Genomic DNA, 18956 nt, shown 5'->3' with positions numbered 1-18956 from the left:
CCATGCCCCGGCAATGGAGAGATGCCAATCTGACAAAATGCGCAAGGCCTGTCTAACACCACCAGCTGCTGTCAGAACCTCCCCCAAACATAAAATCCTCCAGGTCTCTCAATGTTTTCCTTCGCTAGGTAGACTTCCTGGCTTCCATGGACATCACGGATGCATACCTGCATGTCCCCAACTTATCAACACACCAAAATTTCCTACTTTGCTTTGGACCCCCTGCATTTTGTGGGATAGCCTTGTGGTCTTTTTCTGCACCCCAGGATACATAGACAGCTTTTTAAGGGAACAGTTCTACTAACTCTTTGAGACCGCATGTTAACTGTCCAGACATTGCAGCAGTTCAAATAGATCCTAAATCTTAAGCAATCCATTGTAGAATAGACTCACAATTTGGAGTGTCTGGCTCTAGTTTTGGACACAACTCAGCCCAGATTGTGTGGTACACAGAGGAAACTTCACTCCCTCTGATCATGAGGATCAGGAGTCATCCCACTTTCCTGTTTTGCATTAGTATTGGGCCTAATCTTAGGCTCATTCAAGGAAGTCTTAAATGTTCAGTTTCACTCTAGACCTCTAGAGAGCAATATTATGTCCTCATGAGGCAAGTCAATCAAGTCCCTGACACCAATTTATTTAGCACAGAGGACCAGTTTTTGCCTCTGGAATCAGGCTTTGGATTCATGGAGGTCTTTTCTTCCCGTCTTCTGGAAGAACCTTAATGACAAATGCTAGCCTGTTGTGTTAGGGAGGAGTCCTTGGCACACTGTCATCGTAGGGCACTTGGTTGTTAGGCGTGTGGTCTCTATCAACATCCTGCAGCTTCAAACAGTTTGTCTCCCTGTGGTGTTGGACCATTCTGCTTGAAGGTCATTTGTTCCATATTAAGTCAGACCGCTCCACAGTGGTGGCATACATAAATTATCAGGGAGAAGCCAGAAATGTCAGTGTGGCAAGAGACCAATTGAACTTTGTCCTGGTCAGAACTTCATGTGCCCTTCTTGTTTGCTGTGCACATCCCAGGCGTATACAAATGGAAGACGACTTCCTCAGCAGACAGTTCTTGAATCTTCTTGATCTACAACTAGAGGCATTTCAGGATCTGTGTTGCAAGTAATGGTCACTGGCTCCTGGTTCAAAAACAAATTGGACAGATTTGTCTTCAGTGATCATGTAGTTCAAGCAGTGGATGCTCTTGTGGTTCCATGGGATCAGTACACTTTGAGCTATGCCTTTCCTCCCCTAAAGCCTCTGTTTTTGGTGATTCTCATTACTCCACTCTGATCTAGTGAGTACACTTGTCTATTAAATTTCTATGCGGCACTCCATTGTCTCCACCAGACCGTCTGAATTAATTTTTTTTTTTTTCCCCCAGAGACTGATTTTATGGTCCTCTTTGATTGCGTGCTTTAGGAAATGGACATCTCACAATCTGTTATTATAATGCTAAAGGTTAGGCTACTTCAGCAAGGTCAATCCTAGGACTTGGAATGCATATTTAATACTCCAGTGAGAATTGTGGCTTGCCACTCCTTTTCTCTGGACAGGCGGTCCCCAGGTTACAAACATCTGACTTACAAATGGAGGGAGACAACAGGAAGTGAGAGAAAATCTACCCATAGGAAGGTAAATTCTCTTCTGTAAGAGTTATCATGGGAAAAAGTTGTCCCCACTGAAGCTTTATCACCAATCCTTGTTTCCACAACAACCTAACCTTTTCAAAATCCAATTGTCCTAGGGACAGAAAGTGAGGTGAAAAGCGTTTTAACCCTTCCCTATGCTATCCGAAAAAACTTGAATTTTTTTTGGCAGAAGCTACACTTAAAAAATGTACCTATTCCAACTTACATACAGATTCAACCTAAGAACAAACCTACAGACCCTATATTGTTTATAACCTAGGGACTGCCTGTAGTGTTCTCTTAACTCAGAAAATGCCATTTGAACCTATTGGAGATGTTCCTTTCTCTACTCTTCACCCGCAAGGTTGTTTTTATTGTAGCTATCACATCTGTGAGTCGGGTGTCTAAACTGGCAGCAATAGCCTGCAAAGAACCCCTTCTAGTTTTGCATAGATGGTGTTGAGGCCAAGGACTTGGCCTGAAAGTTTCTGCATTTCCCCCCAACCAAGATGTTCTTCTTATCCCTTTTTAAAAGCTTCAGTTCATTAAAGCAAATTTCCCTCCTTGGTCCGGATGATGTTTGGACTATGGGAATATATCAGCCACCTCCATCCTTTTTTTTTCTAATTCCAGATGGCCCTTCCTAAGGGTGCTCCAGCTTCTTATTCCACCATGTCTAGCGGTCTCAGATGGCCCATTATCCAAGCGTATGGTCCTTTTTGATCAGATTCTACCTCTGTCAAGGAGAACTCTACTAGATCTGTGAGTGCTTCCTGACCTTTTCAGCATCAAGGAACTGTTTTCCAGACTTTCAGGGTTACCATCTGGTCTTTTTACATGTTTTACCAGGTGGACGTTGGAGCCTCATCTGATACCAGCTTGGGGCATATGGTCCTTCGGGTAGCTCTTTGAGCTGTAATCAGTACCCAGTTCTGTTTTTCTTTGACTGGTTAGCATTCTTTTGCACACCCCTCAGTTGACATGACCCAATGATTACTGAATCCTGTATCCCTCAAACCAAGAAAATGTCATATCTTTTGTAACTTGCTGTAAAATCCTTTTCTTTGAGTCCATTGAGGGACACAGGTTCCACCACTCTGTTATCATGCTCTCAACATAGCTTGCTACAAATTGGAGAGATGCTGGTAGTTAAAAGGTTTTGACTGGGCTGGCCTACAGTTTTTTTGTTCACCAGTGTTCAAAATTCCTGTAGATGGCAGTGTTGGCCTAAGGAAAAAGGTCTTTTGTATGTTTGAATGGACTCCAACTCCAAGATTTTACAGTGAGTACAAAAACCTTGTTTCTCTTACGTCCTCCGACAGTCGCCGCCTCTTCATATTCGTCACATATGGGGTATTAGACTTTGCTCCGAAGGAGTAGCTAGGCAACAGAATATGTTAACAATAAAGCTTTAACATATCCCACCCTCAAGGGGTGGTCCCCTCAGTCAATACCCTCCTACTTCCTGCAACCATATCTCAGTTTTAATGTCTAGCTTGTCAGGAGTGGCTGGCTCTCTCTGTGCTGGGACTTTTTGTCCCAGACTCTTTCTTCTTTTTAATATTTTGTTTGAGTTTTTTTCTCTACCTTTACTTAGCTGTTATTTTGGTCAGCATTAGTTAGTTCTTCGGACGAAGAGGATCATGCGGACTGGGTCTCGAGCTGATCCCCCTGATCGCAGGTCGTGGGTCAGTGGCTTCCCAGTCTGCCATCGAGCGTTCAGCCAGGTAACGCTCCTGGCACAGTGAACGACCCATCCCTGTTCAGTGCAGGGATGTTTGGTGAGGTGGCTACCTCACCGGACGCTGTGCGGTTTCTTAACCGCCATTGTGTGCGTCTTGAATTGCGACTCTCCCTGCCTCATGTGCAGCGGCTTGTTCGCCTGTGCGGGTTCCCCACGCCATGTGAGGTAAGTGTATCTATGTGGGGACCTGTCTGTCTGGGGGGGGTCTCAGTCTGGGACTGTGTAACCTGCCTTTATTCACACTGCTTGTCTCCCTATCTCTCGGCTGCATGCTGTGGGCTGCAAGGGGGGGGGGGAGCTGTGTGACACTGTGTGTGTCAGGCTGGGCAGTGTGGGAAGCTGTGTGCTGTGGGGCATGTTTTTATGGCATGTTGGGGCATATACAGCGATCGCTGCGGCGATCTAACATGTATCCATATAATGGGATAAGCTTGTGTGTGTTTTTATGCACTATGGAGCGGCGATTTCGGCGCCAAACGACGCCATTTTACCGGCGCCCGCTCCGGCCGCATGGTTTACATGCACGGCGGCCATTTTCTTGTAGCCTCCATAGGCTTACATAGAGCGCCCTGGCAGCATCACTTCCTCTTTCCTGGAACACCGATCGAGGCAGCAGCAGCGGCGAGGGTCTCCTCAGGTTTTATCCTTCTATTCCTGTTTGCCATTGCCTGTATTCAGTCTGTATATTCCCTGTGGGGGTCTCATTGTGCCTGAGTGTGGTGCGGTGGGCTGCGCTTGCCGCGCTTGCTGAAAGGGGGCAGTTAACCCTTGGTTGTCTGGCATACAGGGGCAATGGATTCTCAGGAGGGCAAGTTTCCCACAGTATTGGTGGAAAGCCAGGGGACCGCTGTTTCCCCCCCAGGGGGGGATTTAGCCACTATTGTGGCTGGCCTTGCTGCCCAGGTGCAAATGCTGGTGGCTGCTCAATCTACTAAACGGCCCAGAGTTGCTCTGTCCTCTGATTCTGAGGGTGAAGGTGATGGGGCTGTTCTAGCAGGGACCCCTTTATCGGGGTCCCGCTCCTCTCTTGATCTAGTGGGGTCTGAGGTGGAGGCTGAAGTTGAGGGGGTCGATAATTCTCCCCCTGGCTCGCCTGAAGAGCTTGCAATCATGGATGAGTTGATTGCTTCCATTAAGCAGACGCTGCGTTTGCAGGACGAAGTGTGTCCTCCCGCTGCCTTGGCGGCTTATGGGACGCAGAGAAAACGCAGGACGCCGCAGGTTTTTCCCTGCAATGCCGATTTTCAGCGCGCTGTTAAGGATCAATGGCGCGATCTGCGCAAACCTTTTGCGGTACCAAGTAAATTCAAGCTGCGTTATCCTTTCTCGCCTGCCACTGATGAACGGTGGTGTGTGCCTCCACCAGTGGATCATGCAATTGCGGTTTTGAACAAAGCCACTGCGATTCCTGCAGAGGGTTCCCCTGTTTTCCGTGATGCCACGGATAGGAGACTGGAGTCTCTTGCCCGTCATACTTATTCTGTTACGGGTTCTATGCTTAAGGCTCTGTTTGCTTCTCTCATGGCGGCCCAGGCGATCGCAAGTTGGACGCAGATGCTTAGGCGCGTCCTAGTGGCCGATTCGGCCTCGGCGGCGACCCTGGATATGGTGGATCAGATCCACCAGGGTGTCATGTATCTGTGTGATGCGGACCTGGACCTGATTCCGTTGGCTGCACGTGTGCACAGCGTGGCGGTGTTGTCTCGCCGCCTGGTTTGGTTGAAATGTTGGTCGGTGGACCAATCTTCACGTAAAACCTTAGCCAATCTGCCTTATGATGGGTCTCGCCTTTTTGGGGAGTCCCTGGATGTGTTGATTAAGGGGATCACCGGGGGTAAGAGCACTCTCTTGCCCCATTTCCCCAAGGCTAAGGGGGCTTCTGGGAAGAAGCATGCGAATTTTCGGCCCCCTCAGGGGTCCTTTCGTGCCTTTCGGCCGCACTACAAGGGCAAACCGTTCAAAGGCCAAGGCTCTCAGAAGAAGCCCTGGTCTGGGAAACAGAAGTCCGGCCAATCCGGACCTGCGGCCCATAACAGTTCGGCCTGAAGGGGCGCCCTCACCCAGTTTTGGGGTGGGGGGACGCTTGCTCGGTTTTCTTCAGCCCTGGTTGGCCCGTGTGCGGGACAGATGGGTTCTGGAAATCGTTCGATCTGGTTACAAGATCGAGTTTCTCTCTCGGCCGGAGAGCAGATTTTTTCCCTCAAATCTACAACTGTCTCCAGAGCGCCTGCGGGATCTGCACCTGGCGGTGCGGGACCTGAGGGCTCAGGGTGTGGTGGTTCCGGTGCCTCATCGGGACAGATTTCGGGGGTTTTATTCCAATCTGTTCACCGTGCCCAGGAAGGAGGGCAAGGTTCGTCCGATTCTGGACTTGAAAGCTCTGAACCGCTCTGTGCGGGTTCGCAAGTTCCGCATGGGGTCCCTGCGCTCGGTGGTGGCTGCCCTGGTTCCGGGGGAATTTATGGCCTCCATCGATTTGAAGGATGCGTACCTTCACATCCCCATATTCGAGGGGCATCAGAGATGCCTTCGATTTGCCATTGCGGAGGATCACTACCAGTTCGTGGCGTTGCCCTTTGGGCTCGCCTCGGCTCCGCGGGTCTTCACCAAGGTGTTTGCACCGGTTCTGGCATTATTGAGGGCCCAGGGCATTTCTGTCCTGGGGTATCTGGACGACATTCTGATTCGGTCTGCGACCAGTCAGGGTCTGGAGAAGGACCTGTCTGTCACAATGCAAACTCTGCAGGAGTTCGGTTGGACGATAAATGTTCCAAAGTCGACACTGAGTCCGTCGGTTCGTCTTCCCTATCTGGGAATGATACTGGACTCGGTGCAGGCGAAGGTCTTCCTGCCGGAAGACAAGCTCAGGACTCTTCAGGAGGAAGTCAGGTCCCTCAGGGACGTTCCACACTCGTCTCTGCGGACGTGTATGAGATGTCTGGGATTGATGGTCTCGGCCTTCGAGGCGATTCCTTTCGCTCAGTTTCACACGCGGGGTCTCCAGGCGGAGATCCTGTCCAAGTGGGACGGGCGACCTCAATCTCTGGATCTTCAGATCTCGTTGAGTCATCGCACCAGGGAAAACCTTCTGTGGTGGCTCCAGTCCCCGTTGGTGTCCGGGGGCAAGTCGTTTCGTCCGATCTCGTGGACGATAATCACTACGGATGCCAGCCTGTCGGGCTGGGGTGGTGTTCTGGGCGTTCTGTCCGCCCAGGGGACCTGGTCGGAGGGGGAGTCTTCCCTCCCGATCAACATTCTGGAATTACGTGCGATAAGGCTCTGTCTTCATCGCTGGACGGACCGGCTGCAGGGCTGCCCGGTTCGGGTGTAGACGGACAATGCCACGGCGGTGGCATACATCAACCACCAAGGGGGCACCAGGAGTGCCCGAGCGGCTCGAGAAGTGGCCGACATTCTGTCTTGGGCCGAGACTCATGTCCCGGCGATAACGGCGGTTCACATTCCGGGAGTGGAGAACTGGCAGGCGGACTATCTGAGTCGCCAGACCCTGGATCAGGGGGAATGGTCTCTCCATCCGGCTGTCTTCCAGATGTTGTGCGCGAAGTGGGGTCTTCCAGATGTGGACCTGTTCGCGTCTCGCCTCAACTACAAGGTGAAGAGGTTCGTGGCAAGGACGGGCGACCCTCGGGCAGACGCGTCGGACGCGTTAGTGGCCCCGTGGCATCAGTACAGGCTGATGTACGCTTTTCCACCGATTCAGTTGCTGTCCAGGTTCCTTCGCAGGTTACACTCGGAACGCAGCACGGTGATTCTTGTGGCACCGGACTGGCCTCGCCGGTCCTGGTACGCAGACCTCGTGAATCTGGCGGTCGACGCCCCCTGGCGTCTGCCTCTTCGAGACGATCTACTGTCTCAAGGACCGATTTACCATCCTGCTTTACAGTCGCTGGCTTTGACGGCCTGGCTGTTGAGACCGAGGTCCTGAAGGAGAAGGGTCTCTCTCCAGAGGTCGTTCATACCTTGCTCAACGCGAGGAAGTCTTCCTCGGGAAAGGTTTATTACCGTACTTGGAAGGCCTATTTTGCCTGGTGTGAGTCCAGGGGGTTTTCACCCCGCACGTACTGGGTTTCCCGTGTGCTGTCTTTCCTTCAGACGGGTGTCGATCAGCGTTTGGCGCTGGCCACGATAAAGGGTCAGGTGTCTGCGCTGGCCGTTCTGTTTCAACGTCCCGTGGCTTCCACCTCCTTGGTTGGCACTTTTATTCAGGGTGTGCGACATCTGGTTCCTCCTAGGAGGGATCCTTTGCCCCCCTGGGACTTGAATCTGGTTCTTTCTGTGTTACAACGTGCTCCTTTTGAACAGATCAGGGAGATCTCGTTGTCTCTGTTGTCCAAAAAGGTCGCCTTTTTGGTGGCGATCACTTCGGCTCGCAGAGTGTCGGAACTGGCGGCTTTGTCCTGCAAGTCTCCGTACCTGGTTGTTCATTTGGATAAGGTGGTCTTGCGACCTAATCCTTCTTTTCTGCCGAAACGAGTTTCGGAATTCCATCTTAACGAGGATATTGTTTTGCCTTCGTTGTGCACGAAGCCTAAACATCCAAAGGAGGTGAGATTGCACTCTCTGGATGTTGTTCGGGCGATTAGGGTTTACCTTAAATCGACTGAGTCTTTTCGTAAGACGGACTCCTTGTTTGTTCTTCCAGAGGGTCCTCGGAAGGGCATGGCGGCTTCGGCCTCTACCATCGCCAAATGGATCAGGCAGACCATTGAACAGGCCTATGCCTTGCAGGGGAAGGTTCCCCCTGTGCCTGTGAAGGCGCACTCTACTAGATCACTGAGTACGTCTTGGGCCTGCCGTCATGGGGCTTCTGTAGCCCAGGTGTGTAAGGCGGCGACCTGGTCGACCGTGCACACTTTCACAAAATTCTACAAAGTAGATGTTCAGGCATCGGCGGATGCTTCCTTTGGCCGCAAGGTTCTTAGTGCGGCTGTTCCATAGGGTCCCTTGTTGGGGACTCCTGGCTGTTGGGATATCTTTGTATTCCCTGGTTTTTTTGTCTTTTCCTGGGTTGTTGCTCCTGTTGAGCACTTATTTTTGCTGTTGCCCAGCTGGTTTCCTTCCTTTGGTAAGGTTCCTTTCTTTGATGTGGAGACTGCGTTGCCTTTCGGCGCGGATGCGTTTCCCACCCCTCATGTTTGCACTGCTTTGGGACGTCCCCATATGTGACGAATATGAAGAGGCGGCGACTGTCGGAGGACGTAAGAGAAAACGGAATTTTTGTAAAATCTTACCTGTAAAATTCCTTTCTCTGAGTCCTCCGACAGTCGCCGCCCCCGCCCCTCTTTTGGGGTTGAATGTATACTCTACTGCTATTCCACTAAAACTGAGATATGGTTGCAGGAAGTAGGAGGGTATTGACTGAGGGGACCACCCCTTGAGGGTGGGATATGTTAAAGCTTTATTGTTAACATATTCTGTTGCCTAGCTACTCCTTCGGAGCAAAGTCTAATACCCCATATGTGACGAATATGAAGAGGCGGCGACTGTCGGAGGACTCAGAGAAAGGAATTTTACAGGTAAGATTTTACAAAAATTCCGTTTTTTCTTTTATATGTTTTTCAGGGGAGAGTTCATCACATAGTGTGGTTTACCAAAACGAAGAAGGCAAATGGGTTACTGATCTTGCTTACTACAAGTCATTTGATAATGAACATGCTGCAGATTTCTCTGGAACAACTGACAACCAGTTTAATGAGGGGGATTTTATTGCTGGAGGTAAGGATTTGTAATTATTTTATTTCTTTTTCTTTTCCAATCTAGCATATCTGACCACACAAACTAAGCTTTCTTAGACTTCTGTTCATAATGTGAATGTGACATTTCACTGTAGGTGAACCAAAACGTTCACAGGGAATTGCCTGCAGTTAAAATTTGGTTCAAGGGGAAGTCACACTAAACTAATACTAAAATTGCTACTTCTATTGGCATCCATGATCTAAGACTAACCTATCTAGCCCTGTAAAGAAAAAATCTGTATACATACCTTTTCTGAAACCACTCTGTTCTGTTCCCACTCTGAGCTGTTAGCGGCGACTTCTCTGTGAAGGCAGGTGCAGAGGAGGCAGCTGACAACAGAAGCCACATAGTAACTCTATGGGTGATGTTCAGAAAAGGTATGTTTACGGATTTTTTCTTTACAGGACTAGATAGGTTAGTCTTGGATCATGGATGCCTGTAGATGTAGTGATTTTAGTGTTAGGGTGGACTTCCCCTTTAAATGTTTTTTTCTCTAGCGCTCATTGACAGACGTAGTCCTCGGTGATACACCACCTTCGGGTTATGTTGCCTCCACAGGAGCAGGACTAGACAGTAAATTAAAAAGCTCTGGCCACACCCCAGGGGCAGTCCCAGAGGGTATATCCTCTCTCTCTCTGCCTCAGCAAATCAGTTATTTTCTGTCTAGTTAGGAGTAAGGACCTAGACACCTTGCTGGGATCTTAGGTCCTGGCAAGAATTTTTTCTTAAAGGATTTTTTTAGACCGCTTTTTTCTCCAGTGTTCCTGTGAGATCTTCAAGCAAGAAAGCTGAACTGGGCGACGGGCTGGATGTTGAGATCCGGTGGTCACCCCAGTTCAGCCTACGAGCGCGTGCAGGCCATAGCTCCGCGCTGGGTCGGCCGCGACAAAGTCCCATTAAAGGACTGTCCACGCGAGTTAAACGTCTCGCTGAAACGCCAAAGACCATGAGTCACGGCGTCCGTATCGGTCTACAGCCCTCCCGCCCCGGTGGAGAGGGGTACTGTCAGGAGTTGGTGCCCGCCTGGTTCCGGTATGGTGAGTAGTATGTTCCCCCTTTCCCCCTGACGGGTTTTGTGGTGAACGCGGGCCCCTCTCTGTATGGTAAGATAGAGTCCCTTTCTATCCTACAACATGACACAGATCCTCCTACTTTGAGTGTGATTTTATGTGTGCAAAAAGCCAGGAGGCTTGGTTTGGGAGCTAACAATCTAATTGTATACATGTTTTAAAGATGTAATCTGTGGCATTCTGGGAATCTTATGGGTTAAGAATAAGCTACCTACCAGTCAGAAGCCACGGACATGTAGACTGCCTTCCTAATCAGATCTCCAGCTATTAGCAGGCCTCCCGAACGGCCATGCGGTCCGCCAGGGCCGGTACCGCCAACCACGCCATATCCCCATGCAGTGAGAGTGTTGTGTGCCCTGCAGCACACCGCTATTCAGTATGGGCCGCCGCCATTTTTTTTGCTGGATCGCACGAGCCGCCATTTTGGCGTAGCCTCGTGTCTCCAGCATGGGGGCGGCCATGTTTGAGGTGATCCAAACACCTCGTGGAGCTTGGGGGAGGCGCCGGAAGGCGTACAGAGGGGCGGAGCCACCTCCTTTCTTCCTGGGCAGCCAGCCAAAAGACTTCCTGTTTGTTAAGACAGCGCTGTAACCTGTTGCAGTTAAACTCTGAGCATCAAGTGGTGAGCCTGGGGGTCTATCTCTCTCTCTCTCGATCGATAGGGATCCCTAGCAGGTAACACTAAGTGGCTTTTGTGGCGCTGGGGGTCGAAAAAAAAAAAAAGAAAAGAAAAGTTTTATTTTTGAATTATATTATCCAGGAAGTAACTGGAGTTATCATGGACCCTGCCACACATATTCCCCCACCTGTTTCCCTCGAGGGGGCCACGGGACCCGCCGGTGCACAGAGTATAGAGTCATTTACAGCAATTTTGGAGTCTATGGTGGCTCGGGTGGAGGCGGCCTGTCAGGGACGGGGGTCAAGGAAGCGACCCCCGCCTACCCCTATACCATCTGACACCTCTGACTCAGATTCAGAGGTGGTCACGGCAGTTGCAGGTTCCTCTGCAAGGGCTGTTATCCCAGGTAAAGCCCCCTCAGACAGTGAGGAGGACGCTTCTTCTCCTGCTATTATTCAGGAAGAAGCATTGGTGGACGCACTAGTTGTGGCAGTGCAGGAAACCTTAAAACTTGAGGCTTTACCGGCAGAGGCAACTGAAACAGAGATTCCTTTTGGTACTAATAAGCCCATCAAGACGATGAAGGCTTTTCCTGTACCTAAATGTTTCGGTAATCAGATTAAAGGAGAATGGGAGCATTCTAAACGTACCTTTACTATTTCCAAGCGTATTGCTAGACGCTATCCGTTTGAGGAATCCATCATTAATAAATGGACGGTACCACCAGTCGTGGATCCGCCTATTTCCAGGCTGAATAAAGCCACGGTTATTCCAGTGGAGGACACTTCGTCCTTTAAGGATCCGGTGGATCGAAAGATGGAAGCAGAGTCCCGCACCATCTTCTCTCTGATAGGGTCAGCTTTTAGACCAGTAATTGTTATTGGTCTAGTTTCCCAGACACTTACGGAATGGGCGAAAATGGTACGCCAAGATCTTAGGGGAAAAGATATTCCCCAGGAGACATCTGATTTGATGGAACAGATTATACAAGGGCTACAGTTTATCTGTGACGCAGCCTTGGACACTACTCCCTTATTAGGGCATGCATCTAAGACAGCGGTGATCCTCAGACGTGTGCTATGGTTAAAATGCTGGTCAGCTGACCTAGGTTCCAAGAAGACCTTGACAAATCTCCCCTTTCAGGGGAATCGTCTATTTGGGGCCAACCTAGATGAAATCATTAAGGATGCCACTGAGGGCAAGAGCACTTTTTTGCCACAGGCTGCTAAAGCTAAGGGACCTCGCAACAAGCGAGGACCTTTCTTTACCGCCCATAAAGGGCGCCCGGCTGGTACTAGCGGGAAAGGCAAGACTCCTCCAGGAGGGTTCAAGAAGGGCTGGTCGGACAAGCAAAGGACCAACCCAACCAAACCCGAAGCAAAGGAGTACACAGCCTGAAGGTGCGCCCCCACCCGGTTTCAGGGTGGGGGGACGTTTTCACCGGTATTCAGGACATTAGATCGAGCATCAACCACTACTACCGGTGCGATTCTTCCCTTCCAACATTTAAGTACTACAGGAAGCGGTAATTACCGTTCCCTGAATAGATCTTTCTCTATCGCTCATTGACAGACGTAGTCTTCTTGATTCTCAAGAGCTGGGTTATGTTGTCTCCGCAGGAGTAGGACTAGGCAGAAAGACAAAACGTTCTGGCTCCACCTTAGGGGCAGTCCCTGAGGGTATATCCTCCCTCTCTCTGCTACAGGGAATCAGTTTTTTTCTGTCTAGTCAGGAGTAAGGACCTAAGTTCCTTGCTGGGATCTTTTTGGTCCTGGCAAGACTTTTTTTCTTTAAGAAAAAGACATTTTTTAGGTAGTTTTCTCCAGTGTTTTTTCCTGTGAGATCTTCAAGCAAAAATGCCGGACTGGGCGACACTTGTGGTCACCCCAGCCGGCCTACGAGCGCGCGCAGACCATGGCATTGCGCTTGGTCGGCCGCGACATATTCAAGTAAGTATGCGGGGCCGGGCGACGGGCTGGATGTTGAGATCCAGTGGTCACCCCGGTTTCTGCCTACGAGCGCGTGCAGACCAGAGCTCCGCGCTGGGTGGGCCGCGACGGAGTCCCAGTGAAGGGACTGACTTTGCGAGTTAAAAGTCTCGCTTGGACGCCAGGTACCAGAGAGTCGAGGCGTCCACAAACCCCCACCCCGGTGGAGAGGGTATTGTGAAGAGAGGGTGCCTGTCGGTTCGGTATGGTGAGTAAACGTTCCCTTTTTTCCTCATTATGAGGCAGTATATATTATGGGCCCCTCCATATATGGTCAGTATATATCTGATACTTACAAGTCCCCCTGGTAATACAGCATGTGTTTGTGGGAAGTGGACTTGGTTCAAGAGCTAACACTCTACCCAGCAGACTGTAACATTACAGCAGACATAGGAGGTATAATCCTACCTTATGTGCAGTGTATCTCTGTAGATCCATATGTCACCTCTTAGCAGAGTGCAGGTGGATGTGCTGGGAAGACGATATCGGCGGTCCGCCGCCATTTTGCCGTAGACCGAATGCATGTATGTCCTCAGGTCACGCCGGCCGCCATGTTTTTGGAGTCTTATGTCTCTTCTATGGGGGCGGCCATGTTTTGTGAGCCCAGCTACCTCGTGGAGGGCTGGGAACGCCGGAAGGCGTACACAGGGGGCGGAGCCACGCCTTCTGCCCGGGAAAAAGCAAACAGCTCCTTCCAGTCTGTGTAAGACAGACGCTGACTGCAGTTTGTTGGAAACTGCACTGCATCGGTTGGTGAGCCTTGGGGGTCCCTCTCTCTCTCTCTGGGATCGAGAAGCAGGTACTCTGAGGGGCGCTATTGCGCTAGGGGGAGACACACAAAAAAAAAAAAAAAAAAGGAAAAAGTTTTTTTGTTTTGCTGGCAAAGGTGTCCTGTATTAACATGGACCCTGCCACTCATGTATCTCCTCCGGATCCCCTCGAGGGGTCTGCGGGATCCTCCAGCACCCCATTGACAATTGAATCATTGTCAGCTATTATGGAAACTTTTGTGTCCCGGGTGGAAGTGGCTTGTCAGGGACAGGGCGCAAGAAAGCGACCCCCGCCTAACCCCATATTATCTGAAACCTCGGATTCAGACTCTGAGCCTATTTCTGCAGTTGCAGGTACTTCATCTGGTATTGGTGCCTCGGGTCCTGTCTCTTCAGACAGTGAGGAGGATGTTTCGGCATCCGCCATAGCCCGAGAGGAAGCGTTGGTAAACGCACTCATTGTATCTGTTCAAGAGACCTTAAGGTTACAGGGTATTCCATCAGAAATAGCTGAAACTGAGATCCCTTTTGGGACTAAAAAACGCATCAAAGTGGCGAAGGTTTTTCCACTGCCCAAATGTTTTGGCAATCCAATCGAAGAAGAATGGCGTCTGCCAAAACGCACTTTTAATATTTCTAAACGCATTGACAGGCGTTATCCGTTTGAGGAAACCCTTATTAAGAAATGGACAGAACCACCTGTGGTGGATTCACCTATTGCTAGATTGAATAAAGCCACGGTTATTCCTTTAGAAGACGCTCCGTCTTTTAAAGATCCAGTGGATCGCAAGATAGAAGCTATGTCTCGCACCATGTTTTCCTTGATTGGATCAGCTTTCAGACCAATAATTGCTATTGGTCTGGTTTCGCAGGCTGTAACTGAATGGACCAAGTGGTTACGCCGGGACTTAGAAGAAGTCCCTCAGGCGGTATCAGATTTGTTGGAACAAATGATACAGGGGTTACAGTTTGTATGTGATGCGGCGTTAGACGCCACTCCATTAATGGCGCGAGCATCAGTCTCAGCAGTGGTTCTCAGGCGTACACTGTGGCTAAAAGGTTGGTTAGCCGACCAAGGTTCCAAAAAAGCATTGGCTAATATCCCCTTTTCAGGAGAGCGTCTATTTGGAGCCAACTTAGATGAGATCATTAAGGATCTCACCGGTGGAAAAAGCACCTTTTTACCGCAAAATTTTAAAGGTAGAGGAACTCGTCAAAGACGAGGGCCTTCTTTTTCTGCTCACAAGAGGTTTTTTCGTCCAGCGGGTGAAAAAACTAAGTCCTCCAAAGCTCCTGCAGGAGGCGTCAGGGGTCGTTGGTCGGGCAAGCAAAAGCCCGCCCCCTCCAGACCTGAAGATAAACCATCCAAAGCCTGAAGGTGCGCCCCCACCCATAACTGGGGTGGGGGGACGTCTTCGCCGGTTCCCGGATCCATGGCTTTCCAGAATCCCGGACAAATGGGTTTGCGAAGTCATAAGGTCAGGGTACAAGATCGAGTTTCGATCTCTCCCACCGGCGCGATTCTTCCCTTCCAATATCCGACTATCCGCAGATCGTTTAGAAGATCTGCGGAGAGCAGTCACAGATTTACTACAACAAGGAGTGGTAGTCCACGTTCCTTGGACAGAACGGTTTCAAGGGTTTTATTCAAACCTGTTTACAATACCCAGGAAAGAGGGCAAAGTGCGTCCAATTCTGGACTTAAGAGCACTCAATTCTTTCGTCAACGTAAGAAGATTCAGAATGGAGTCCATTCGCACGGTAGCAGCCTTCCTGCATCCAGGGGATGTCCTAGCGTCCATAGACATCAAGGACGCCTATCTTCACATTCCCATTTTCGCAGGACATCAGCGTTTTCTACGCTTTTCCGTAGAGGAGAACCACTATCAGTTTGTGGCGTTACCTTTCGGTCTCGCCACGGCTCCGCGGGTCTTCACAAAGGTGTTGGCCCCAATGTTGGCACTTCTGCGCCAAAGAGGTATATCGATTCTAGGTTACCTAGACGATCTTCTGCTTCATGCAGAGTCTCCTCAGACCTTGCTACAAAACATAGAAATTACTATGATTTCTTTACAGGAATTCGGGTGGCTGGTGAACCAGCAAAAGTCATTTCTGGTTCCCACCCAGAGGCTCGAATATCTGGGTCTAATTCTAGACACAGTCAGGACAAGAGTTTTCCTTCCGGTAGGGAAACTCCGAAAGATTCAATCAGCAGTCCAGTTGTTACTGTCCAACAGCTGGTCTTCCCTTCGGACTTGCATGAGGGTTCTGGGGTTGATGGTGGCTTCATTCGAAGCAGTCCCATTTGCCCAGTCCCATACCCGAATTCTTCAGCAAGAGATTCTTCTCAGATGGAATCGGAATCCGGAATCCCTGGACAATCAGATACGATTGAGCAAACAGACCAGAGAGTCTCTGGTTTGGTGGCTTCGGTCTCCAATGCTCAGCCAGGGAAAGTCATTTCTGCCAATATATTGGACGATAGTGACCACGGATGCCAGTCTATCCGGATGGGGAGGAATTCTTGGTCAGTTATCTGTCCAGGGACTTTGGTCCCCGGAAGAATCCAGGTTACCGATTAATGTATTGGAACTGAGAGCGATCAGACTTTGTCTGATTCACTGGACCGAGCAGCTCCAGGGCAGCCCGGTTCGGATCCAGTCGGACAATGCCACGGCCGTGGCTTATGTCAATCACCAGGGGGGCACCAAGAGTGTCCGAGCGGCCAAAGAAGTGGCTTGCATTCTTCGCTGGGCGGAACGATTTGTTCCAGCAATCTCTGCAGTGTTCATTCCGGGGGTGGAGAATTGGCAGGCAGATTATCTCAGCCGTCAGACCCTGGATCAGGGGGAATGGTCCCTCCATCCAGACGTTTTCCACCAGTTGTGCCTACGGTGGGGCACCCCGGATGTGGATCTGTTGGCATCACGATTCAACAGGAAAGTTCAGAGATTCGTGGCTCGCTCCCGCGATCCTCTAGCAGAAACCGCAGACGCACTGATCGCCCCGTGGGGGCAATACCAGCTAATATATGCCTTCCCTCCTCTCGCGTTACTGCCAAGACTTCTTCGCAGGATAGAGGAGGAAGGAATCCCAGTAATCCTGGTAGCTCCGGACTGGCCTCGTCGAGCTTGGTACGCCGACATGGTCAGACTGGTGGCGGACGTCCCATGGAGACTTCCTCTCAGGGAGGATCTACTGTCTCAGGGACCGATCTTCCATCCTGCTTTACGATCGCTGGCTTTAACGGCCTGGCTATTGAGACCCAGGTGCTGAAGGACAAAGGTTTGTCAGCTTCAGTTATTCCTACTCTAGTTGAAGCAAGGAAAGCGACTTCCAGAAAGATTTATCATCGCACATGGAAGTCCTACATTGCATGGTGTGAACCTTTGGGGTTCCGTCCTCGGTCTTATTCGATTAGTCGAATATTGGCTTTTCTGCAACAAGGGGTTGAGCAGAAACTGGCCTTGAGTACTATCAAGGGTCAGGTCTCAGCATTAGCCATCTTCTTTCAGAAGCCTTTGGCTACTCATTCCTTGTTGCGGAGCTTCATCCAGGGGGTGCGACATCTGGCTCCGCCAGTGCACGCGCCGTTACCCCCCTGGGATCTTAATTTAGTGTTGTCGGTTCTTCAGAAACCTCCCTTTGAAGATATTAGGGAGATTCCTCTACCCACGTTGTCCCAGAAGGTGGCCTTCTTGGTGGCTATTACTTCTGCACGCAGGGTGTCAGAACTGGCCGCATTATCTTGTCGTTCACCATATCTGGTGGTTCATAGAGATAAGGTGGTTCTTCGTCCGAATCCATCCTTCCTACCAAGAGTGGTTTCAGAATTTCATCTGAATGAAGAAATTGTATTACCTTCCCTGTGTCCTAAGCCCAGTCATCCTCAGGAGTTTGCTTTACACTCCTTGGATGTGGTCCGGGCGATCAGGGTATACTTGAAAACGACAGACTCGTTTCGCAAGACGGATTCACTTTTTGTGATCCCAGATGGACCCAAAAAGGGGTTGCCTGCATCTGCCGCGACCATTTCCAGATGGATCAGACAGACGGTAGTGCAGGCTTATTCTATTAAGGGTCGGGAGCCCCCGTTCCCTGTTAAGGCGCACTCCACTCGGGCACTTAGTGCGTCATGGGCCTTTCGCCATCAGGCGTCGGTGGTCCAGGTGTGCAAGGCGGCTACCTGGTCGTCGGTGCATACCTTTTCTAAACATTATAAAGTTGATGTAATGGCATCGTCTGATGCCTCGTTTGGCCGCAAGGTTTTGCAGGCCGCAATTTGAGGAGACCAGTGGTCTACCTCGAGGGTTTTTTCCGTTGGAAAATTTTTCTTTAGTCTCATTCTTTGTTTATAATGAGCCTTTAAAACTTCTAGTTTGGCACCGGTTGGGCCTTCTAGATTGGATTTGATTTTGTCAATCCCACCCCTCATTTGTGGCACTGCTTCTGGATGTCCCAGCTCTTGAGAATCAAGAAGACTACGTCTGTCAATGAGCGATAGAGAAAAATGGATTTTTGTAAGAACTTACCGTAAAATCCTTTTCTCTTAAGCTCATTGACAGACGTAGTACCCGCCCCTCTATCATTGAGTTGGGTTGGGTTAAATTCTCTGTACTGCTTTAGAACAGAACTGATTCCCTGTAGCAGAGAGAGGGAGGATATACCCTCAGGGACTGCCCCTAAGGTGGAGCCAGAACGTTTTGTCTTTCTGCCTAGTCCTACTCCTGCGGAGACAACATAACCCAGCTCTTGAGAATCAAGAAGACTACGTCTGTCAATGAGCTTAAGAGAAAAGGATTTTACGGTAAGATCTTACAAAAATCCATTTTTTCCTTTACCTTTTCCTAAGATTAGTCCCGATACCTCACAGGAATCGGATCTGGTTGACCAGATAGGCCAAGTAGCCTCTAGTCGGGTGACTTCGGTCCCTGAGGTTCAACCAGAAAAGATCACCTTTCCTGATAACTATCAGGTATCTGATAAATGTGTGGGAACAGAAAACGACCAGACTTTCTCGGATGGTCGGGGCCAGATACCTCTAGGGACGCCTGGTTCAGATCCAATCAGCGCCAGTGGTCCTAGAAATTCTAGGCTGGCCTCCTCAAGCCGGCCTGGCCGACTTGGACATGTTAGTCGTAGACGTTCCGTGGGAACTTCGTCTCAGGGAGTGTCTGTGGTCTCAAGGACCAATTTACCATCATGCTTTACAGTCGCTGGGTTTAATGGCCTGGCCATTGAGACCCAAGTACTGAAGGACAGAGGTTTGTCAGCTTCAGTCATTCCTACCCTTATTAAAGCAAGGAAAGCGACTTCCAGCAAAGTCTATTATCACACATGGAAAACTTATATTGCGTGGTGCGAATCTTTAGGATTTCCTCCA

General features: G+C 50.0%; 1 protein-coding gene across 1 annotated transcript in view; it reads left to right on the top strand.

The window, feature by feature from the left end:
• CEP192 (centrosomal protein 192) overlaps positions 1–18956 on the top strand; it is a 506433-nt gene that overhangs the window by 201954 nt on the left and 285523 nt on the right. The window contains exon 14 of the mRNA XM_082258491.1: positions 8953–9105. Within this exon, the coding sequence (XP_082114617.1) occupies positions 8953–9105 (153 nt within the window). The remainder of the gene's footprint in view (positions 1–8952; positions 9106–18956) is intronic.

The sequence above is a fragment of the Pelophylax lessonae genome, assembly GCF_965119305.1.
Source record: "Pelophylax lessonae genome assembly, chromosome: 5".
Lineage (NCBI taxonomy): Eukaryota > Metazoa > Chordata > Amphibia > Anura > Ranidae > Pelophylax > Pelophylax lessonae.
The sequence above is the reverse complement of the archived record's forward strand: the minus strand, read 5'-3'. Positions and strand labels throughout refer to the sequence as shown.